General features: G+C 51.9%; 2 protein-coding genes across 15 annotated transcripts in view; one reads left to right on the top strand and one right to left on the bottom strand.

The window, feature by feature from the left end:
• pikfyve (phosphoinositide kinase, FYVE-type zinc finger containing) overlaps positions 1 to 4193 on the top strand; it is a 40455-nt gene extending 36262 nt beyond the window's left edge. For all 7 annotated transcript variants that reach the window (XM_023951006.1, XM_023951004.1, XM_023951010.1 and 4 more), the window contains 9 exons: positions 312 to 392; positions 558 to 652; positions 722 to 781; positions 1462 to 1638; positions 1709 to 1812; positions 2279 to 2407; positions 2652 to 2913; positions 2984 to 3058; positions 3918 to 4193. In XM_023951006.1, coding sequence (XP_023806774.1) covers positions 312 to 392; positions 558 to 652; positions 722 to 781; positions 1462 to 1638; positions 1709 to 1812; positions 2279 to 2407; positions 2652 to 2913; positions 2984 to 3058; positions 3918 to 4033 — 1099 coding nt within the window. In that variant the 3' untranslated portion in view covers positions 4034 to 4193. The remainder of the gene's footprint in view (positions 1 to 311; positions 393 to 557; positions 653 to 721; positions 782 to 1461; positions 1639 to 1708; positions 1813 to 2278; positions 2408 to 2651; positions 2914 to 2983; positions 3059 to 3917) is intronic.
• A 121-nt stretch (positions 4194 to 4314) lies between these two features.
• The window catches only part of ankrd44 (ankyrin repeat domain 44), a 39751-nt gene continuing 20920 nt past the window's right edge, over positions 4315 to 23145 (bottom strand). For 3 of the 8 annotated variants that reach the window (XM_023951012.1, XM_023951014.1, XM_023951013.1), the window contains exons 8-28: positions 21358 to 21570; positions 20719 to 20797; positions 20545 to 20659; positions 20391 to 20473; positions 18448 to 18553; positions 17983 to 18051; positions 17761 to 17901; positions 10711 to 10776; positions 10077 to 10188; positions 9783 to 9854; positions 8388 to 8589; positions 8234 to 8321; positions 8045 to 8162; positions 7751 to 7973; positions 7492 to 7579; positions 7339 to 7422; positions 7113 to 7258; positions 6963 to 7042; positions 6565 to 6647; positions 6094 to 6185; positions 4315 to 5409 (exon numbers count right to left, since the gene is read on the bottom strand). In XM_023951012.1, the coding sequence (XP_023806780.1) occupies positions 5258 to 5409; positions 6094 to 6185; positions 6565 to 6647; positions 6963 to 7042; positions 7113 to 7258; positions 7339 to 7422; positions 7492 to 7579; positions 7751 to 7973; positions 8045 to 8162; positions 8234 to 8321; positions 8388 to 8589; positions 9783 to 9854; positions 10077 to 10188; positions 10711 to 10776; positions 17761 to 17901; positions 17983 to 18051; positions 18448 to 18553; positions 20391 to 20473; positions 20545 to 20659; positions 20719 to 20797; positions 21358 to 21570 (2412 nt within the window). In that variant the 3' untranslated portion in view covers positions 4315 to 5257. Of the gene's footprint in view, positions 5410 to 6082; positions 6186 to 6564; positions 6648 to 6962; positions 7043 to 7112; positions 7259 to 7338; positions 7423 to 7491; positions 7580 to 7750; positions 7974 to 8044; positions 8163 to 8233; positions 8322 to 8387; positions 8590 to 9782; positions 9855 to 10076; positions 10189 to 10710; positions 10777 to 17760; positions 17902 to 17982; positions 18052 to 18447; positions 18554 to 20390; positions 20474 to 20544; positions 20660 to 20718; positions 20798 to 21357; positions 21571 to 23145 lie in introns of all 8 variants that reach the window. The other 5 variants (XM_023951015.1, XM_023951016.1, XM_023951017.1 and 2 more) reach the window with 4 other exon arrangements.

Raw genomic sequence — 23145 nt, 5'->3', positions numbered from 1 at the left:
GTGTGTGTGCACGTGTGTGTGTGCACGTGTGTGTGTGCAAGTGTGTGTGTCTGTGCACGTGTGTGTGCACGTGTGTGCGTGTGTGTGCACGTGTGTGTGTCTGTGCATGTGTATGTGCACGTGTGTGCATGTGTGTGTGTGTGCACGTGTGTGTGTCTGTGCATGTGTGTGTGCACGTGTGTGTGTGTGTGTGTGCACGTGTGTGTGTCTGTGCATGTGTGTGTGCACGTGTGTGTGTGTGTGTGTGCACGTGTGTGTGTGTGCACGTGTCCATGGACACATGAACCAGCTTAGATAAGTTTGTCTTCCAGCTGCAAAGAGTACAAGACGGCTCTGGATGATCTGTCCAAGACGTCAAAGGCAGCAGGAGAAGAATCTGCAGCAGCTGGAAGGTACTGGACTCCATGCAGCTGTTGGAATCCTGCAGGGGGTCCCCACACAAAGCTGCTGTTTGTTCATTACTGGGAAAACACTAATGACTGTTGGTGTTCAGCGACCTTCAGCTGACCTTCAGCAGCCATCCTCCTGAAGCTTGACGCTCCGCTTGTGTCCTGCAGCGCCGCAGACGCCCGGCTGAGGAGCAGCCCTGCCAGGCCCGGCGAGTCCTCGTCTGCCCCGCAGAACCGCAGCGGCGCCGACGCCGAGCCGCTCAGTGCGTGTCCAAGCCTCACACGCAGAGGGCAGCACGAGCACACACGCCTCACACGTGTCTGTGTTTCAGAGGACGCCGACGCTGCCGACAGACAGAAGAAGCACAGCCTGAACCCACACGTGGAGCTGCGTGAGTGTCCAGCATCCATGTGCGCTGAAGAACCGAGGGTCTTCCTCCAGCTGCAAACATGCAGGGATTCCTTCACTTTCTCAATCACAACCTAATACCTAATCAATTGTATTTGGAGGTGCTGTGAGGCATCAGGGTCACCTTTCAGGTGTAATTAAGACAGAGGTCAAAGGTCAAAGGTGGGTTTCCATGTCACTTGCTGTAAGCAGACCTAGACACGGTGAGCTGTAAGCTGTGGTTGAACTACTGTGTGGAGGTCATGCAGTAGAGTTCTGCTGTCTGACCTGAGAAAGACTTTGGGACAGGATGTGGCTAATGCCTGGACTGGAACGGCTGTGGGGAAAGGTGGAAAAAAGCTTTTCTTTGCGTTTTACCAAAGGGGGGGGTGAATGAGTGTCGATTCTGGAATCACCTGTGAGGGTAACTTCTCTGAGCAGAAGGGGAGGAGAAAGGAGAGCTGGGATTGGTGGCCAGGTAGAGCGGAGTGTCATCGGTGTAGAAGTGCAACTACAATGTAGTTTCTCTGTAATGTTAACGAGTGAAAGTAGCTGGCTGAGAAAAGTAAGAGAGCCAGGACAGAGCCCTGAGGAACACCACGTGTTACCAATAGAGAGTAGACTCCAACCAGACAGGTTTGGACCAAATCATGTGAAGGAAGTCAACCACGAGTCTCTCCACAGAGTTCTCTGACGCCAACGCCAAGTTCTACTGTCGGATCTACTACGCCGAGGACTTCCACAAGATGCGCGAGGAGATCATGGAGAGCAGCGAAGAGGACTTTGTCCGCTCGCTGTCGCACTGCGTGAACTGGCAGGCGCGAGGAGGAAAGTCGGGAGCCGTGTTCTACGCCACAGAAGGTGGGGGCCGCTGCACCACAGCGGCTGAGCTCTGATGTGGCTGCAGCTCTAACATCTCTGTCCTGCTCAGATGACCGCTTCATCCTCAAGCAGATGCCCCGGTTGGAGGTCCAGTCCTTCCTGGACTTTGCTCCGCACTACTTCACCTACATCACAGGAGCGGTGCAGCAGAAGGTACGCAGGTAGAGCGGTCGACCGCTGCCCCACAGCCGCCCCAGATCCACCTGTGGAGGATCAACCAGAATGAAAGTGTCAGTAACACGCATCGGGCTTCTGAAGGCCGTGTCCCACAGCCGCTACGCATGTTCTGCTCATACGTGGAAAAAGTTGGCGTCCTAAAGTGAAATGTTCACGATTGAACCACGCAAAGAACACGCAAACCCACGTAGAACGGGTAACGTGTGCCGTTGATATGTAATTCATTATAAATTATAATTCAGTAGTGATCATCATGCGTCAATGACGTCATTTGAACGGGATCTAAACGTCACACATCAGTGGTTCATGCATGAAAAGTCCGCTAGACATACGAGGGAATATGGAGAAATGCGGCTCATTTACCCAATCATGGCGTACGAACCACGTAAACAACCCCGAACTGCCTCCAAAATGATTGACCCACTACTTGCTCATCCCACAGCGGCCAACGGTGCTCGCCAAGATCCTGGGGGTTTACAGGATCGGCTACAAGAACTCCCAGAACAACAGCGAGAAGAAGCTGGACCTGCTGGTTATGGAGAACCTCTTCTATGGCCGCAAGATGTCCCAGGTGAGCAGGGGGGGAGCGGGCCGCGTGTGACACCCCGCGCCCGCTGACACCCCGCGCCCGCTGGCACGCCGTGCCCGCCGCGCCCGCTGACACCCCGCTCCCGCTGACACCCCGCGCCCGCTGACACACCGCCCCAGCTGGCACGCCGTGCCCGCCGCGCCCGCTGACACCCCGCGCCCGCTGACACGCCGTGCCCGTCCCGGGCCGGTGACACCCCGCGCCTGCTGACACGCCTTGCCCGCAGGTGTTCGACCTGAAGGGCTCGCTCAGGAACCGGAACGTGAAGACGGACTCGGGGAAGGAGAGCTGTGAGGTGGTCCTGCTGGACGAGAACCTGCTGAAGCTGATCCACGACCACCCGCTCTACATCCGCTCCCACTGCAAGGCCATCCTGAGGGCCGCCATCCACAGCGACGCCCACTTCCTGTCCAGCCACCTCATCATCGACTACTCCCTCCTGGTGGGGCGGGACGACGCCACGGACCAGCTGGTGGTGGGGATCATAGGTGAGGGGGGTGAGGGGGGGGACAGTCGGCCTCCTCTTCTTCAGGTCTTCATCTGCGTGTTCTCCTGCAGATTACATCAGGACCTTCACGTGGGACAAGAGGCTGGAGATGGTCGTCAAGTCCACGGGAATCCTGGGGGGTCAAGGTAAAAGCGGGGGTCGGGGTTCAGACGGGTGTGAAGATGCAGCTGCTCTACAAACCAGCAGCAGCTTTAAGATCGGCCCCTCCCCCACTGATGTCTTCAAGGTCACCGCAGGGTCCGCTTTCAAACATGGATAGACCATACGTCCCTGTGGGGGAGGCACGCTCTGGGGTGGGGGGTTCCAGACCCTGACGGGTCAGAGTGTGATGTCATCCATCCAACAGGCTCTACTCCATATGAGTCTGTAAGCAGTGATTGGTCCAAGTCGGTCTGAGGCGACGTTTCTTTGGCAGCCGTGTCCAATCAGGAGTGAGCTTGTTGGAAGGCCACACCCCCACTGCTTGAAAGCGGGCTCCATGAAGATGACTGACAGCTGCTTGTTTCTCTATGGAAGCCAGCAGCTACTTCCTGTTTGGAACACCAGGGGGCGGGGTCACTCAGTCCAGGTCTCAGATAGAGTCCATGGTCTGTGCTAGTGACTGATGATGGCACCGGGGGGGGCGCCGTGTGCAGCCTGGCAGGGCTGCTCAGTCCTGGTCCTGCAGATCCACCACCCTGACTGGTTCCAGACCTCCCAGCCAGAAACCTCCTGGTTGAAGGAGGGGGATCTGCAGGACTGGGACTGAGCCGGCCTGGATCGCATCCTTATTGGTTTACAGTCTGCTGGGTTCTGACATCATCAGTGAAGTTCTGAGGGAGCTGGACCCGTCTGGACTCGGGCTGAGTCTGTGACTAGTTTCAGTTTCTCCTCTAAGCTCTGAGTCTGCAGCAGGTCCAGAGCCTGTTCACCTCCAGAGCCCGTACAGCCTTGTGTTCTTCAGACCTGGTTCATGACGGACCTGGTTCTGTTTCCTGTCTGCAGGGAAGATGCCCACCGTGGTTTCTCCAGAACTGTACCGGGCCCGCTTCTGTGAGGCCATGGACAAATACTTCCTGATGGTTCCGGACCACTGGACCGCACTGGGAACCAACTGCTGACTGCAGAACCCCAACACTGAAGGCCGGGCTGCCGGGCCAGCTTTCTGACCCGGCGGAGGTTCTACTCGGCTCCTGGGCGGCGCCGCCGTCTGTCAAACTAAGCGGCGTTGGATTTTCTTATTGTACAGAAATTGTGTAACTAATAAAGTTTAACATCAAACATTTGTTTGTTCTTCTGAACCGGGGCGAGGAGCTGAGTGGTTCTGCAGACGTTCCACGGTTCTGTCCGTCTCCTGGATGAACAGAACCTTCTGAAGAACCCAGAAGAAAAGCTGCCAGACTTTAAGATGCAAACGCTTTTATTTCAAATCATACAGGCTGTAAAAAACACCGGCCACTGCATCAGGAACTGCTGTGACGTGAGGAGGAACCAGAACCGGAACCACGCCTCGGTTCCGGCTCCAGACGTCCGGAGACTCGTCTTCGCTCAGCTCTTTGGTGTTCTGCACCTTCAGTACAAACATTTGAGAAAATGTCTAAAAACATTTCAGTTCAGACGAGGTCAGAAATATGAGCAGAAAGTCCAAATGTGTCCGCCGGAGCGGGTCCAACGAGCCTGAAGGTTCTGGCATCAAGGCACTGGGGATGAGTACAGCCATGGCACGGCACGGGGGTGGGGGCGGGGCAGTGGCATTTAAGTGCTGGCAGTGATTTGTACCGTCATGGAAACTTCTACAGAATCTGAGCCTTCAGACCGAGAACCAAAGGTTCTATTGAACCCAGAAACAGAACCGCTGTAACCTCCAGAACCCTGCATGTCTAGAAAACATAAAAAACATCCCTGAAACAGGTTCTGCTGAGTCATCACAAGTCTGACCGAAGGTCTTTGCTCTGAAAGAACGCCGTCTGACCGTGAGGGTGACCTCTGACCTGCGAGGAGTCTGAACATCATCTTCCTCAATAGAACCGGGTCGGTTGATGTTTACCAGCAGAATTCCTTCTAATCATAAACTGCAGGCTCCAGTCATCAGAACCTCAGGGTTCTGCTCAGACGTCTTTCTAACAAACAGATAAAATGGCTTTCTGCAGTACCCGACCAGAACCGGCCTGGGTAGAGCTGGTGTGGCGGCAGGCGGCACTGCAGAGCCCCCAGAAGGGGGGGGGGGGTCAGAGGGTCTCCCAGTCCTCTGAGTCATTCTCAGTCTTCCCCCGATCAAAGGTCCCAAAGGGTTCTTGAGGCTGCGGGCCCCTGAAGACCAGGGCCCCTTGCCCTGGGGAGGGGCCTCAGCAGGAAGCCTGGGGAGGGGCCTCAGCAGGAAGCCTGGGGAGGGGCCCCCGGAGCTGCAAGGGGAGCAGAAAGGCATCATGGGAGCCAGAATGAGCCAGACAATCAGCCACCTGTCTGCTAGGAGCACAAGCCAGGGCGGGGGTCAGACCTGGGGGGCACAGAGGAGGCAGAAAGCCGAAGCAGGAGACAGACATGGATCAGAACTCAGCAGGGAGGGGGCCAAAGTTCTGCTGCCCCCCACACCATTGACTGCTTGTGAGAACAGGAGCTAGTGTCCAGCCTCCAACCAAATCAACTATTCAGGCGCCGCCATGTTGGATCCAGACGTCGTCAGTAAGCAGTGATTGGCCACTTGAAAGCGGGCTACCTACACCAAATCTGTCAATCAAAGGTTTTGAATGTTGAAAGTGGCTCCACCTACTTTTATTGAGGCAGGTGATTGGTCAGTTTATAGTTTGAAGAACTACAGAAAGATCCTAAAAAAATGTCAATAAAAGGAATCAGATCCAGAATAACTGAGGAACAGATGTTTGTTTCTCTGTACACATCTGTGGGATTTTGGCTTCTTGGAGCCACTTCCTCTTTGGAACGCCAGAGGGGCGGGGCCACTCAGTCCAGTTCTCATTTACAGTCAGAGACACATCACATTCACTGTCATGAACAGAATGTAAAACCGCTCCCGCCTGAACACTGCCTCCAGTGGACATGGGAGGAACTGCTTGGTACTTCCTGGTCTGAGTTCAATCCAGGAACTGCACTCTCACACACAGACTCTACAACCAGCCGTGAAGCAGAGCGGGGGTGGAGCCATGCAGCTGCACCTTCATCCTACCGTCCTCATCCACCGTCTGCGTGCTGGCTCCTCGGGACAGCAGCTCCTGGACCGCCTTCTTCAGGCCGCGCTGCGCCGCCATGTGGAGAGGACTGACGGAGACAGAAGGTTGGATTACAGACCCGTTCCACTCAAATGGAACCTCCCTTTATCAAGTTCTAGTGGTCCAAACCTACAGAGACTCCGGCTAAACCACAAAACCGCTGCAGCTCACAGAAGCTAAATGAAGCCTTTGGCTGTCAGAGGGGGAGGAGCTTAACCGAGAAACAGAACCACAGCTTTCACACCTGAAACCGTTTCTTTGTTCTGGGTTAGGGTCAGGGTTCTGCTGCTTCTGTTGTTCTGCTGCTGCTGCTGCTGTTCTTAGGGGCTTTCTGAGCTGACCCCCACAGGTTGGTCTCACCCCCCCCTCCCCACCCCCCATCAGTAACACATGAGGCCGCCCCGGTTCGTTGGAGGGTTCAGACTCACGTTTGCATCGCCGCGTTGGTGGCGTTTATGAGCGTGGCGTCCGACAGCCTCTGCAGGATCATCAGCACGCCGTCCTCGGTTCCCTGCAGACCAGAACAGAGACTGAGTTGGGGTCCGAGTTCCTCACATTAACAGCGTTCGCCGGTTTATAAAATCCAACATCCAGAGTCCTGGAAACTTCCCAGAAGTCTCTGAGAAAAACCAGAGTGCATCAATGCTCACTAGATTGGGGAATATTGACCACAATGCATTGCGTTTGAATAATGTTTGTAAACATTATTCAACCACCAACGTTTTTCTCTGCAGAACTCTGGATTCATAAATAGTTGTCATAAAACACTCATATTGATTACATCTGGGGAGGGAATTAGAAAATGCTGCCCCCTGTGGACACCTACGTTACTGCAGGCCACGTGCAGCGGCGTGTTCCCGTCGCGGTCGATCAGACTCAGCCCGGCGCCGGCGTCCAGCAGAGCCTCTGCAAACAGGAAACAAAGGTCAAAGAACTGCCGGCAGCAAACGCGCTCAAAGAGGAAACGCCGCCGTACCCAGAGCGCCAACGCGGCCCTTCGCAGCGGCGGTCATCAGAGGGGTGCGGCCGTGATCGTCTGCAGGGTCCACAGGTGCATCATGGGAAAGGAGGAGCTGAATGCACTCAGTCTGACCCGCAAACGCTGCAGCGTGGAGAGGAGTCCTGCCGAAAAACAGACATCAGAAACACACTTACACCCCCCTCCCCCCCTCCCCCCCTCCCCCCCTCCCCCGAGCGCCTACCTGCCCTTTGCATCCCTGCAGCCCGTGATGTCAGAGCCCATGGCGTCCAGCAGCAGCGCCGCGCACGACTCGTGACCATTCACCCTGCGGGGCAGACAGACACGTCAGGTAGGCCGCCGTGCCCCCACCCCAAGGAGCAGCGGGGGGACCTACACGGCGCAGTGGAGGGGGGTGAAGGGGTTCCCGTCGATGCAGCGGCAGCCCCTCTGCTCCAGCAGAACCTCCACGCAGCCGTCCTGACCTGCAGCAGAGACACGGTCCAGAACCACAGAGCCACAGAGCTGATCGGCCCACCTGACCCCCCACCTGACCCCCCACACGCACACCTAGTCACACAGACCTAATCTGTCTTAGAGACCTGAGAGTGACGTGCACACGTGCACACTGTGAGCCCCCCGGGGGGGTAACTGACCGTAGAAGCACGCCCAGTGCAGGGGGGTGTATCCACTGCCGTCCTTCAGCGGCGGCACACTGCTGGACTCTGAGCAGGCGATGGTCAGCAGCTCGCTCAGCCAGGAGGCGTGGCCTTGGGCTGCAGCCAGGTGGATGGGGGTTCGACCCTGTGAGTCCCCCTGCAGCAGACACGCGTCCTGCTCCAGCAGACACTGGACACACTCGTCCTGAGCGCACAGGAGCTGCACACCAACAGGCGGTCACACACTGCCGCACAGACGTCTGACCTTCACCTGAGCTCAGGTGTCCTCACCGCCAGGTGCAGCGCCATCAGGCCCTTCTTATCTGCCGTGTTCACGTTGGCCTCCCGCTCCAGCAGCAGCGACACGGCGTCCACGTGCCCCCCCACCACTGCCAGCATTAGAGGAGTCCTGCAGACAAGCGTCACACGCCTGAGGAGGTCGACCCGCAACCCGGCCGCCAGAACCAGAGCAGTGCTCACCGTCCCTGAGGGTCCGCCACATCCAGGACCTCGGCGCCGTCTGGCTCGTCCAGCAGGAGCCGCACGCATGTGGTGTGGCCGTTCATGACTGCAGACATGAGGACGTATGAGAAGCAGGAAGCAACAGGAAGTACACCTGAACGCACTCACTCACCTGCCAGGTGCACAGGCGTGCGTCCATACAGCTGGTCGGTGGAGAGCGGAGACGCTCCCTGGCTGAGCAGAGTGTGGACACAGTCGGCGTGGCCCCGGAGGGCGGCCAGGGCCAAAGGGGTCCGCCCCGCCTGGTCCCTCTCGTCCACCTCCCGGCCCCCCCGCAACAGCACCTGTAGGGCCTGAGCGTGGCCGTGATACGCCTGCAGAGAGAGATGTGCATCTGCAGGTCACATGTCTCTCTCTGCAGGACACATGCACACCTGCAGAACACATACACACCTGCAGGACACATACACACCTGCAGAACACGCCCACACCTGCAGGACACATGCACATCTGCAGGACACATGCACATCTGCAGGACACGCCCACACCTGCAGGACACATGCACATCTGCAGGACACATGCACATCTGCACGACACATGCACACCTGCAGGACACATGCACATATGCAAAACACACGGACACATCCAGAACACATGCACATCTGCAGGACACATGCACATCTGCACGACACATGCACACCTGCAGGACACATGCACACATGCAGAACACATACACATCTGCAGGACACATGCACACATGCAGGACACATGCACATATGCAAAACACACGGACACATCCAGAACACATGCACATCTGCAGGACACATGCACATCTGCACGACACATGCACACCTGCAGAACACATGCAAATCTGCAGGACACATGCACATCTGCAGGACACATGCACACCTGCAGCACACATGCACACCTGCACACATGCACACCTGCAGGACACATGCACATCTGCAGGACACATGCACATCTGCAGAACACGCCCACACCTGCAGCACACATGCACACCTGCAGGACACATGCACATCTGCAGGACACATGCACATCTGCAGAACACATGCACACCTGCACAAGACATGCACACCTGCAGAACACATGCACATCTGCAGGACACGCCCACACCTGCAGGACACATGCTTATCTGCAGGACACATGCACATCTGCAGGACACGCCCACACCTGCAGGACACATGCACATCTGCAGGACACATGCACATCTGCCGGACACATGCACATCTGCAGGACACATGCACATCTGCAGGACACGCCCACACCTGCAGGACACATGCACACCTGCAGGACACATGCACATCTGCAGGACACATGCACATCTGCAGAACACATGCACACCTGCAGCACATGCACATCTGCAGAACACATGCACATCTGCAGGACACATGCACATCTGCACGAGACATGCACACCTGCAGAACACATGCACATCTGCAGGACACATGCACATCTGCAGAACACATGCACACCTGCAGAACACGCCCACACTTGTATGCTCATGATCCTGGCAGCATGGGGGAGGGGTCAGGAGAGCGAGTCTTACAGCGAGGTGCAGGGGGCTCTGGGCGTTCCCACAGTCTGCTTCTTCCTGGCGACCGTCATGTGTGTCCAGCAGCTGCAGACCAGAAGACCAAAGTCAGACTTTTTCCCTGATCTGTTTTCCACAGACCTGCTGTGTTCAGGATGAGGTTAGCTTTAGCCGTGAATCGCATCCTCGTCTTCCTCACAAAGGAGTGACTCTAACAGAAAACTGTCCAGACTCTGAATGTCAGTCTGACTTTCACTTTATTTTCCTGTAACTCGGACTCTGATTGCAGATCTGTACGTGTGAACGAACCAGCTCGAGGCAGTGCCGGTGCCCGAAGGCCGCAGCGTAGTGGACCGGACTGTAGCCTTGCTTGTCCTTCAGCGCCGCCGCTGCGCCGCTCTGAAGCAGGAACTCCAGACACCTGCAAACCCAGGAAGAACATCAAGCAGAGCCGCTGGAGGTAACAGAGCTTCGCAGACTTTCAGACATGCTTGACAGGATCTGCACCTAAAAATACTAGATCCGCTCTTGAGATTCATGGATCCATTTGACCTGAAGTCCTTTTTTTCCAGGAAAAACCTCCAGCTCTACAGTTTCAATGCTAATATTTTTGGTCCATTTCCGGTGTTCCCTTCAAATCCCTGATGATTTTTTGATAAAACAGTTTGTATTTAAGTGGACATTTAATCATGGAGAATCTGGGTTTGGGCCCCAAACTCGGATCTCTCTGCTCCATAATCCAGATTGGAGTCAAAACTGTTGAATGTTTGGATGAACAGAAAATTCATGAACATCCAACGCGTTGGGTCCAGTGTCTTTTCACAGAACACTATGACAGGCAGAACAGAGATCAACCCTGTGAACAGAGGTGCACCACTCCACCCCATGATCGCCCCAATCAATTAATCACTGATGCTCTGATGTTTGTGTGCTGTGGACTCACTGTGCTGCCTCCTTCTCTTTCTCAGCCTGAACTCCTTCACTGTCTGGCTCCAGAGCCACACGCCGCCTGGGGGATGGGAAGGGGGCGGGGCAAGAATGTTACAAGTCAATGCTAACCAGTCAATGCTAACCAGTCAATGCTAACCAGTTAATGTTAACAGGTCAATACTAACCAGTTAATGCTAACCAGTTAATGCTAACAAGTAAATGCTAACAAGTCAATGCTAACAAGTCAATACTAACCAGTTAATGCTAACAAGTCAATGCTAACAAGTCAATGCTAACCAGTTAATGCTAACAGGTCAATGCTAACCAGTCAATGCTAACCGGTTAATGCTAACAAGTCAATACTAACCAGTTAATGCTAACCAGTCAATGCTAACAAGTAAGTGCTAACAAGTCAATGCTAACCAGTCAATGCTAACCGGTTAATGCTAACCGGTCAATGCTAACCGGTCAATGCTAACCGGTCAATGCTAACCAGTTAATGCTAACAAGTAAATGCTAACCAGTTAATGCTAACAAGTCAATGCTAACAAGTCAATGCTAACCAGTCCATGCTAACCGGTCAATGCTAACAAGTCAATGCTAACCAGTCAATGCTAACAAGTCAATGCTAACCAGTTAATGCTAACAAGTCAATGCTAACAAGTCAATGCTAACTAGTTAATGCTAACAGGTCAATGCTAACCAGTCAATGCTAACAAGTCAATACTAACCAGTTAATGCTAACCAGTTAATGTTAACAAGTCAATGCTAACAAGTCAATGCTAACCAGTTAATGCTAACAAGTCAATGCTAACAAGTCAATGCTAACCAGTTAATGCTAACAAGTCAATGCTAACAAGTCAATGCTAACCAGTTAATGCTAACAAGTCAATGCTAACAAGTCAATGCTAACAAGTTAGTGCTAACAAGTCAATGCTAACCAGTCAATGCTAACCGGTTAATGCTAACAGGTCAATGCTAACCGGTCAATGCTAACCAGTTAATGCTAACAAGTAAATGCTAACCAGTTAATGCTAACAAGTCAATGCTAACAAGTCAATGCTAACAGTCCATGCTAACCAGTCAATGCTAACAGGTCAATGCTAACCAGTCAATGCTAACAAGTCAATGCTAACCAGTTAATGTTAAGAAGTCAATGCTAACAAGTCAATGCTAACCAGTTAATGCTAACAGGTCAATGCTAACCAGTCAATGCTAACAAGTCAATACTAACCAGTTAATGCTAACAAGTTAATGCTAACAAGTCAATGCTAACAAGTCAATGCTAACAAGTCAATGCTAACCAGTTAATGCTAACAAGTCAATGCTAACAAGTCAATGCTAACCAGTTAATGCTAACAAGTCAACGCTAACAAGTCAATGCTAACCAGTTAATGCTAACAGGTCAATGCTAACCAGTTAATGCTAACAGGTCAATGCTAACCAGTTAATGCTAACAAGTCAATGCTAACAAGTAAATGCTAACCAGTAAATGCTAACAAGTCAATGCTAACAAGTCAATGCTAACCAGTCCATGCTAACCAGTCTTTGCTAACAAGTCAATGCTAACCAGTCAATGCTAACCAGTTAATGCTAACAGGTCAATGCTAACCAGTCAATTCTAACCAGTTAATGCTAACAGGTCAATGCTAACCAGTCAATGCTACCAAGTCAATACTAACCAGTTAATGCTAACCAGTTAATGCTAACAAGTCAATGCTAACAAGTCAATGCTAACCAGTTAATGCTAACAAGTCAATGCTAACAAGTCAATGCTAACCAGTTAATGCTAACAAGTCAATGCTAACAAGTCAATGCTAACCAGTTAATGCTAACAAGTCAACGCTAACAAGTCAATGCTAACCAGTTAATGCTAACAGGTCAATGCTAACCAGTCAATGCTAACAAGTCAATGCAAACAATTCAATGCTAACCAGTTAATGCTAACAAGTCAATGCTAACCAGTCAATGCTAACAAGTCGATGCTAACAAGTCAATACTAACCAGTCAAAGCTAACCAGTTAATGTTAACAGGTCAATGCTAACCAGTCAATGCTAACCAGTTAATGCTAACAAGTCAATGCTAACAAGTCAATGCTAACAAGTCAATGCTAACCAGTCAACGCTAACAAGTCAACGCTAACAAGTCAACGCTAACAAGTCAACGCTAACAAGTCAATGCTAAATAGTTAATGCTAACAAGTTAATGCTAACAAGTCAATGCTAACCAGTTAATGCTAACAGGTCAATGCTAACCAGTCAATGCTAACCAGTCAATGCTAACCGGTTAATGCTAACAGGTCAATGCTAACCGGTCAATGCTAACCAGTTAATGCTAACAAGTCAATGCTAACCAGTCAATGCTAACAAGTCAATACTAACCAGTTAATGCTAACCAATCAATGCTAACAAGTTAGTGCTAACAAGTAAATGCTAACCAGTCAATGCTAACCAGTCAATGCTAACCGATTAATGCTAACAGGTCAATGTTAACCGGTCAATGCTAACCAGTTAATGCTAACCAGTCAATGCTAACAAGTCAATGCTAACCAGTTAATGCTAACAAATCAATGCTAACAAGTCGATGCTATCAAGTCAATGCTAAACAGTTAATGCTAACCAGTCAATGCTAACAAGGTGATGCTATCAAGTCAATGCTAAAAAGTTAATGCTAACCAGTCAATGCTTACAAGTTAATGCTAACAAGTCGATGCTAACATGTCAATGCTAACCAGTTAATGTTAACCAGCCAATGCTAACAAGTCAATGCTATCAAGTTAATGCTAACAAGTCAATGCTAACCAGTTAATGCTAACAAGTCAATGCTAACAAGTCGATGCTATCAAGTCAATGCTAACAGGTCAATGCTAACCAGTCAATGCTAACAAGTCGATGCTATCAGGTCAATGCTAACAAGTCAATGCTAACCAGTTAATGCTAACCAGTCAATGCTAACAAGGTGATGCTATCAAGTCAATGCTAAAAAGTTAATACTAACCAGTTAATGCTAACCAGTCAATGCTAACAGGTCAATGCTATCAAGTCAATGCTAACCACTCAATGCTAACCAGTTAATGCTAACAAATCAATGCTAACAAGTCGATGCTATCAAGTCAATGCTAATCAGTTAATGCTAACCAGTCAATGCTAACAAGGTGATGCTATCAAGTCAATGCTAAAAAGTTAATGCTAACCAGTCAATGCTAACAAGTTAATGCTAACAAGTCGATGCTAACAAGTCAATGCTAACCAGTTAATGTTAACCAGCCAATGCTAACAAGTCAATGCTATCACGTTAATGCTAACAAGTCAATGCTAACCAGTTAATGCTAACAAGTCGATGCTATCAAGTCAATGCTAACAGGTCAATGCTAACCAGTTAATGCTAACCAGTCAATGCTAACAAGTCGATGCTATCAAGTCAATGCTAACAAGTCATGCTAACCAGTTAAAACTAACCAGTCAATGTTAACAAGGTGATGCTATCAAGTCAATGCTAAAAAGTTAATGCTAACCAGTCAATGCTAACAAGTTAATGCTAACAAGTTTATGCTAACAAGTCGATACTAACCAGTTAATGCTAACAAACCAAAGCTAAATTAGTCCAGGAAGTTGCTTTTCCTTCCTGTTTATAAAAATGTAATTTCACGTAACCTCAGAAAAATGACAAATAAATGACATTCTTTCTAAACGATAATTTATTTTAAATATTTATGTTTTTGCAAAAGCAGGTTTTGAACTAGTTTATAATCACAGCATGTTTGATACATTTTAGACAGAAATATGGCGTTTCATCTCTGCCATAAGGTGAAAGGGCCGCTCCGTACATTCTGGAGAAAATGGAAGACTTTTCTGTTCACCTTATGGTTGTGGAAGTACCGTACATAGAAACTATGATGAAAGGCAGTGAGCCGCCTGTCAGCCCCCCCTGCTCTGAAAAATGAAAGTCCCGCCCCCCACTGCCTAACCGGATAAGACATGCAAATTTCAGCCAATAAGATCAACCAGAAAGGTTACCGCCCCCCAAGTGTCAAAAACGCCCCTTTAACACTGAGTGTAAATCCTGGTGAAGGCGCAAAGAGGAACTGACCGCGGAGGATCCTCACTCAGTTAGGCCTGCGGTTGTAAGATGGGGGGGTCGTTCGGTTAGAATGGTGTTCCTGAACGCCGCTGTTGTCTTTACGGCCTTTCACTTAATGGCAGAGATGACACGCCATAGAAGAGACCAACATTATTTTCATGTTTATGAGTTTTATTGTAACTTCACTAACACGCTGAGGTTTGACTCGTTTTTCTTTTGTCTAAAAATGTACCTTGAACAAAAAAGTTTTATTTGTTTTTGGAGATAAATTGTTTCACCTTCATGCTGCTTCTTTATTTTTATTTTTTTCCCATCATCTGTCCGTTCACATCAAATGCAATTTGTCCTCCACTTTGGTTTTAATGCATCAAAGTCGCCGCTGGACGTTTGTCCCAAAGAGTGTTTTAGGAACCTGACACTCTCGCCGCCTGAGGGCGGAGCTAACGCTTTTCTCGCCGTCCTTATAAAGGAGTTCCGGAGTATTTCTACTAAAAGCAAACTACTCCGTGTGAAACCTGAGTGTATTGATGCTCTGGTGAACGGGGGAAACCAGTGAAAGATCTGCAGCTGCCTGTGTGTAGCTTGTGTGTAGTGTGTGTGTAGCTTGTGTGTAGCGTGTGTGTAGCTTGTGTGTAGCGTGTGTGTACCGCGTGTGTAGCATGTGTGTAGCATGTGTGTAGCTTGTGTGTAGCGCGTGTGTAGTGTGTGTGTACCGCGTGTGTAGCATGTGTGTAGCTTGTGTGTAGCATGTGTGTAGCTTGTGTGTAGCGTGTGTGTAGCATGTGTGTAGCGCGTGTGTAGCGCGTGTGTAGCATGTGTGTAGCATGCGTGTAAAGCGTGTGTAGCTTGTGTGTAGCCTCTGTGTAGCTTGTGTGTAGCGTGTGTGTAGCTTGTGTGTAGCTTGTGTGTAGCGCGTGTGTAGCTTGTGTGTAGCTTGTGTGTAGCTTGTTCGTATCTTGTGTGTAGCGTGTGTGTAGCATGTGTGTAACTTGTGTGTAGCTTGTGTGTAGCGTGTGTGTAGCTTGTGTGTAGCTTGTGTGTAGCGCGTGTGTAGCTTGTGTGTAGCCTCTGTGTAGCTTGTGTGTAGCTTGTGTGTAGCGTGTGTGTAGCTTGTGTGTAGCTTGTGTGTAGCTTGTGTGTAGCGTGTGTGTAGCTTGTGTGTAGCTTGTGTGTAGCGCGTGTGTAGCTTGTGTGTAGCCTCTGTGTAGCGTGTGTGTAGCTTGTGTGTAGCGTGTGTGTAGCTTGTGTGTAGCTTGTGTGTAGCTTGTGTGTAGCGTGTGTGTAGCGCGTGTGTAGCTTGTGTGTAGCCTCTGTGTAGCGCGTGTGTAGCTTGTGTGTAGCGTGTGTGTAGCTTGTGTGTAGCGTGTGTGTAGCTTGTTCGTATCTTGTGTGTAGCGTGTGTGTAGCATGTGTGTAGCTTGTGTATAGCGTGTGTGTACCGCGTGTGTAGCGTGTGTGTAGCTTGTGTGTAGCTTGTGTGTAGCGCGTGTGTAGCGCGTGTGTAGCATGTGTGTAGCATGTGTGTAGCGCGTGTGTAGCTTGTGTGTAGCCTGTGTGTAGCTTGTGTGTAGCTTGTGTGTAGCTTGTGTGTAGCGTGTGTAGTTTGTGTGTAGCTTTAGTGTAGAGTGTGTGTAGCGTGTGTATAGCATGTGTGTAGCGCGTGTGTAGCTTGTGTGTAGCGCGTGTGTAGCTTGTGTGTAGCGTGTGTGTAGCATGTGTGTATCTTGTGTGTAGCGTGTGTGTAGCGTGTCTGTAGCGTGTCTGTAGTGTGTGTAGCTTGTGTGTAGCTTGTGTGTAGCGTGTGTGTAGCATGTGTGTAGCTTGTGTGTAGCTTGTGTGTAGCGTGTGTGTAGCTTGTTTGTAGCGCGTGTGTAGCGTGTGTGTAGCGTGTCTGTAGCGTGTCTGTAGCGTGTCTGTAGCGTGTGTGTAGCTTGTGTGTAGCTTGTGTGTAGCGTGTGTGTAGCATGTGTGTAGCTTGTGTGTAGCTTGTGTGTAGCGCGTGTGTAGCTTGTGTGTAGCGTGTGTGTAGCATGTGTGTATCTTGTGTGTAGCGTGTGTGTAGCGTGTCTGTAGCGTGTCTGTAGTGTGTGTAGCTTGTGTGTAGCTTGTGTGTAGCGTGTGTGTAGCATGTGTGTAGCTTGTGTGTAGCTTGTGTGTAGCGTGTGTGTAGCTTGTGTGTAGCGTGTGTAGTTTGTGTGTAGCTTTAGTGTAGAGTGTGTGTAGCGTGTGTATAGCATGTGTGTAGCGCGTGTGTAGCTTGTGTGTAGCGCGTGTGTAGCTTGTGTGTAGCGTGTGTGTAGCATGTGTGTATCTTGTGTGTAGCGTGTGTGTAGCGTGTCTGTAGCGTGTCTGTAGTGTGTGTAGCTTGTGTGTATCTTGTGTGTAGCGTGTGTGTAGCATGTGTGTAGCTTGTGTGTAGCTTGTGTGTAGCGTGTGTGTAGCTTGTTTGTAGCGCGTGTGTAGCGTGTGTGTAGCGTGTGTGTAGCATGTGTGTAGCTTGTGTGTAGCTTGTGTGTAGCGTGTGTGTAGCTTGTTTGTAGCGCGTGTGTAGCGTGTGTGTAGCGTGTCTGTAGCGTGTCTGTAGCGTGTCTGTAGTGTGTGTAGCTTGTGTGTAGCTTGTGTGTAGCGTGTGTGTAGCATGTGTGTAGCTTGTGTGTAGCTTGTGTGTAGCGTGTGTGTAGCTTGTTTGTAGCGCGTGTGTAGCGTGTGTGTAGCGTGTCTGTAGCGTGTCTGTAGCGTGTCTGTAGCGTGTGTGTAGCGTGTGTCTAGGAGAGAGGCGTGTTCATATTTTGTCTTCTATTATTTCCTGATGGAGGCTGTTGGCACATGAACGTGTTTCACAGGCTTTCACATGAAAATGGGACATAAAGACCTTTGACAAAAAGGGCACTTGGGGCTTCTGGGTAAAAGGGGCAGGTGCTCAAGCCCCCTCAGCCCCCCCCCCCCCCCCCCCCCCCCCCCCTGCAGGAAGGACTTGCTCACCTCCTGTCCAGGTCTGAGGCAGCAGCATAGTGCAAGGCAGAGCGCCCCCACTGGTCAGTGGCATTAATGTCGGTGCCACACACTACCAACGTCTCCAGACAGTGATAGTGGCGGCTGGCGGCGGCGTAATGCAGCGGAGTCCTGACGGACGGGGGAGAGCGAGGGAGACGTGAATCCATGGAGATCAGAGATTCTTCATATTCTCATAATCTGGTCTCTGACCTGCCACACTTATCTGTCCTGTTGTGTTCTCCTCCACTTTTCAGCAGCAGCTGCACACAATCCACGTTTCTGCAAACACACACACACAAGGAAACAGGTGGGATTTTCATTGGGGGTCCTTTGATTGGTCCTTTCTCATCAGGTTGAATTGTTGTCCAGAGAAACTGGAGTGAGACTCTGCAAACATGTGCAACCAGATAAAAGAGCAAGAAAGCTGTTCATCCTGGAAGTGTTTGGTGTTCAGGGAAAACCAGGGAAACAGAAAGTAGCTGCAGACGTCTGCAGGTGTCTGCAGACGTCTGCAGACGTCTGCAGGTGTCTGCAGACGTCTGCAGACACCTGCAGACTCATGCTCTAGTCGTCATGACAACATGCCTGATCTCATGATCCTAGCGTGGCTCTGCTTTCGTGCACAGATGTCTGACAGTCACAGGCATCTGCGTCTGCCTCAGGTTTGAAACTCACCCCCCCGCTGCAGCCGCGTGCAGACACGTCCTCCCCAGGCTGTCGGGGGTGTCTATCTGGAAGCCTGCGAACAGGACCGAGTCGTTACACAAACTAAACCTCCGACCTGACCGGGACAGCGCGGGGGGGGGGCAGCAGCAGAGAGCGGGGGGGGGGGGGGGGGGTGGCGGGGGACAGACAGACAGACAGCTGTTAGTGACACAAGTATCAGAGAATCAGAGAGGCAGGTCAGTGAAGCTCTGGGTCTGGTTCTGGGTCAGGCTCTAGCTCTGGTTCTGGGTCAGGGTCTAGCTCTGGTTCTGGGTCTGGGTCTGGGTCTGGGTCAGGGTCAGGGTCAGGGTTTGGTTCTGGGTCAGGGTCTGGTTCTGGGTCAGGGTCAGGCTTTAGCTCTGGTTCTAGCTCTAGCTCTGGTTCTGGGTCTGGTTCTGGGTCAGGGTCAGGCTCTAGCTCTGGTTCTGGGTCAGGCTCTAGCTCTGGGTCTGGTTCTGGTTCTGGCTCTGGTTCTGGGTCAGGCTCTAGCTCTGGGTCAGGGTCTAGCTCTGGCTCTAGCTCTGGTTCTGGTTCTGGGTCAGGCTCTAGCTCTGGGTCTGGTTCTGGTTCTGGGTCAGGGTCAGGGTCTAGCTCTGGGTCTGGTTCTGGGTCAGGGTCAGGGTCAGGGTCAGGCTCTAGCTCTGGTTCTGGGTCAGGCTCTAGCTCTGGTTCTGGGTCAGGGTCTAGCTCTGGTTCTGGGTCTGGGTCTGGGTCAGGGTCAGGGTCAGGGTCAGGGTCTAGCTCTGGGTCTGGTTCTGGGTCAGGGTCAGGGTCAGGCTCTAGCTCTGGTTCTGGGTCAGGCTCTTGCTCTGGTTCTGGTTATGGTTCTGGGTCTGGGTCTGGGTCTGGGTCTAGCTCTGGGTCTGGGTTTGGTTCTGGGTCAGGGTCTGGTTCTGGGTCAGGGTCAGGCTCTAGCTCTGGTTCTAGCTCTAGCTCTGGTTCTGGGTCTGGGTCTGGTTCTGGGTCAGGCTCTAGCTCTGGTTCTGGGTCAGGGTCTAGCTCTGGTTCTGGTTCTGGGTCAGGGTCTAGCTCTGGGTCTGGTTCTGGGTCAGGGTCAGGGTCAGGGTCAGGGTCAGGGTCAGGCTCTAGCTCTGGCTCTGGGTCAGGGTCTAGCTCTGGGTCTGGTTCTGGTTCTGGGTCAGGGTCAGGGTCAGGCTCTAGCTCTGGTTCTGGTTCTGGTTCTGGGTCAGGGTCAGGGTCAGGGTCAGGCTCTAGCTCTGGTTCTGGGTCAGGCTCTAGCTCTGGTTCTGGGTCAGGGTCTAGCTCTGGTTCTGGGTCTGGGTCTGGGTCAGGGTCAGGCTCTAGCTCTGGCTCTGGGTCAGGGTCTAGCTCTGGGTCTGGGTTTGGTTCTGGGTCAGGGTCAGGCTCTAGCTCTGGTTCTGGGTCAGGGTCTAGCTCTGGTTCTGGGTCAGGGTCTAGCTCTGGGTCTGGTTCTGGGTCAGGGTCAGGGTCAGGCTCTAGCTCTGGCTCTGGGTCAGGGTCTAGCTCTGGGTCTGGTTCTGGTTCTGGTTCTGGGTCAGGGTCTAGCTCTGTTTCTGGGTTTGGTTCTGGGTCAGGGTCAGGCTATAGCTCTGGTTCTAGCTTTAGCTCTGGTTCTGGGTCTGGTTCTGGTCCTGGGATCCAGCAGGTTCAGAAAATTCTTTATGAATTTAATGTTTCTAGATAAAGTTAAGTGAATTTAGAAAACGGCCCCCCAACAGCAAAGCTGCTCACTATGTAGTGGGCGAGCAGAGAGAGAGGCGTCAAAGCTGGACCCCCCACCCCCCGGGGGTGCAGAAAGCAGCAGCTGACCCGGAGAACTGGGTCTTTGGATCAAACATACATTTAGGTTTGATGGACGCACAGCAGCAGACAGCTGTCTGTCATTCTGGCTTTGTTGATGTCAAATCTCCCCTGGGGGGCTCGGGGGTTACCTGAGGACAGCAGCTTCCTGCAGCAGTCCGAATGAGCGTTCAGGGCGGCCAGGTGGAGAGGGAACATCCCGTGGACCCCCCGCCTGCACACAGAAGGACACTCACGTCACGTCGGGTCACAGTTCAGGCCTTCCGGCGGGGTGGGGGGCACGACCTGGCGCAGTCGGCTCCGCTGGTGATGAGCGTGTTGATGAGGAGCTCGTGTCCGTAGCGTGCAGCAACATGGAGGGGGGTGTTTCCGTCCTTGTCCACGCTGTTGATTTCCCCCCCTGAAAGAAAGCATCTGTGTGAAGGCGGAACCAACACCAGGGCGGGGGGAGGGGCTTACCGTTCTGGATGAGCGTCTGCGAGCGCGTGAAACGTCCGTGAACGGCCGTCATGTGGAGAGGACTCTTCCCATCCCGACTCTGACCCCCCCGGAGGAAAAAAGGTGGACCCGTTAATGTGCTGCAGGTTTGATGTTCTTCAAACACACAATTGCACGCGCACACACACGTGCATATGCACAAACGCATGCACACACACAAACACGTGCTCATGTATATGCACACATACGTGCACATGTACATGCACACACGTGCACAAACACACACAAACATGCACACACACAAAGATGTAAATGCACGTGCACACGCACACACACGTTCATATGCACAAACGTGCACATCACCCACACACAAAGATGTACATGCACACACACACACGTGCACATGCACAAACGCATGCACAAACACAAACACACATGTACATGCACATGCACACACACGCGTGCTCATGTAAATGCACACACACACACACACGTACGTACACATGCACACACATATGCACATGTACATGCACAAACGTGCACATGCACACACACAAACATGCACACACAGTTTTCAGATTTCCCAGAAGTCTTTGGAGCTGCGGGCCTCCAGACCACGGCGGATGACGCTGGTTTTCCTGTGAAGGTCAGAGGTCATACCTGGATGTTGATGTCGGCGCCATTATTCACCAGGAACTCCAGGCAGAGCGCTCCGTGCGTGGACGCGGCAGCAAAGTGCAGTGGCGTGAAGCCCTTGTTGTTGGGCTGGCTGACATTGGCGCCATAATCGATCAGCTCGCTTACGACGGCGTCCTGGCCGTTGAAGCACGCCAAGTGGAGAGCCGTGTTCCCGAAGGCGTTGGGCTCATCTATCTGTGGTCAAAGGGGGGGGGGTCTCAGGACTGTCACATTCACACACGTGAAGCATGGCAGCTGGGTAAAACATGTGAGGATGAGGAGGATGATGGTTCCTTCCTACATTAGGAAGGATGCAGCTACACTGAAGGGCTCCACAACAACAACAATGTACCTGAACTCCCCTTTGGTGGGTGTCTCTGTCTAATAAAGGTTGCATTTTCCTGATTTACATCCGACTTTAAATGCATCGTCATGTTTGCACATAGGACATTAGAATCACTGTGAGGCTAGACACTACTGAGGGCCCAGTTGTAGAAGTCACACATCAGCTTTTAGACCGTGTTGGGGAGCGTGATCTGCTGGACTGTAAATCCTTCTGCTCCCCCATGTGCTGTGTGACAGTTACTCTCCCATATGTGACGTGACACGCGTGACCGTCAGTTACTTTCCCATGAGTGACGTGACACACGTGACCTTTATTTACTCCCCCATGAGTAACGTGACACGCGTGACCGTCAGTTACTCCTCTATGTGTGACGTGACACGTGTGACCGTCAGTTACTCCCCCGTGTGTGACGTGACACGCGTGACCGTCAGTTACTGCCCCATGGATGACGTGACCGTCAGTTACTCCCCCATGTGTGACGTGACACGCGTGACCGTCAGTAACTCCCCCATGTTTGACGTGACACGCGTGACCGTCAGTTACTTTCCCATGAGTGACGTGACACACGTGACCTTTATTTACTCCCCCATGAGTGACGTGACACGCGTGACCGTCAGTTACTCCTCTATGTGTGACGTGACACGTGTGACCGTCAGTTACTCCCCCGTGTGTGACGTGACACGCGTGACCGTCAGTTACTCCCCCATGGATGACGTGACCGTCAGTTACTCCCCCATGTGTGACGTGACACGCGTGACCGTCAGTAACTCCCCCATGTTTGACGTGACACGCGTGACCGTCAGTTACTCCCCCATGTGTGACGTGACACTCGTGACCGTCAGTTACTCCCCCATGAGTGACGTGATACGCGTGACCGTCAGTTACTCTCCCATGAGTGACGTGATACGCGTGACCGCCAGTTACTCGCCCATGAGTAACGTGACACGCGTGACCGTCAGTTACTCGCACATAAGTGACGTGATACGCGTGACCGTCAGCTACTCCCCCATGAGTGACGTGATACGCGTGACCGTCAGTTACTCCCCCATGATTGACGTGATACGCGTGACCGTCAGTTACTCCCCCATGAGTGACGTGATACGCGTGACCGTCAGTTACTCCCCCATGAGTGACGTGATACGCGTGACCGTCAGTTACTCGCCCATGAGTGACGTGACACTCGTGACCGTCAGTTACTCCCCCATGAGTGACGTGACACGTGTGACCGGCAGTTACTCCCCCATCTGTGACGTGATACGCGTGACCGTCAGTTACTCGCCCATGAGTGACGTGACACTCGTGACCGTCAGTTACTCCCCCATGAGTGACGTGATACGCGTGACCGTCAGTTACTCGCCCATGAGTGACGTGACACTCGTGACCGTCAGTTACTCCCCCATCTGTGACGTGATACGCGTGACCGT

Source organism: Oryzias latipes, chromosome 21 (genome assembly GCF_002234675.1).
Source record: "Oryzias latipes chromosome 21, ASM223467v1".
NCBI classification, from domain to species: domain Eukaryota; kingdom Metazoa; phylum Chordata; class Actinopteri; order Beloniformes; family Adrianichthyidae; genus Oryzias; species Oryzias latipes.
This window is presented reverse-complemented; position numbering and strand designations above follow the sequence as displayed.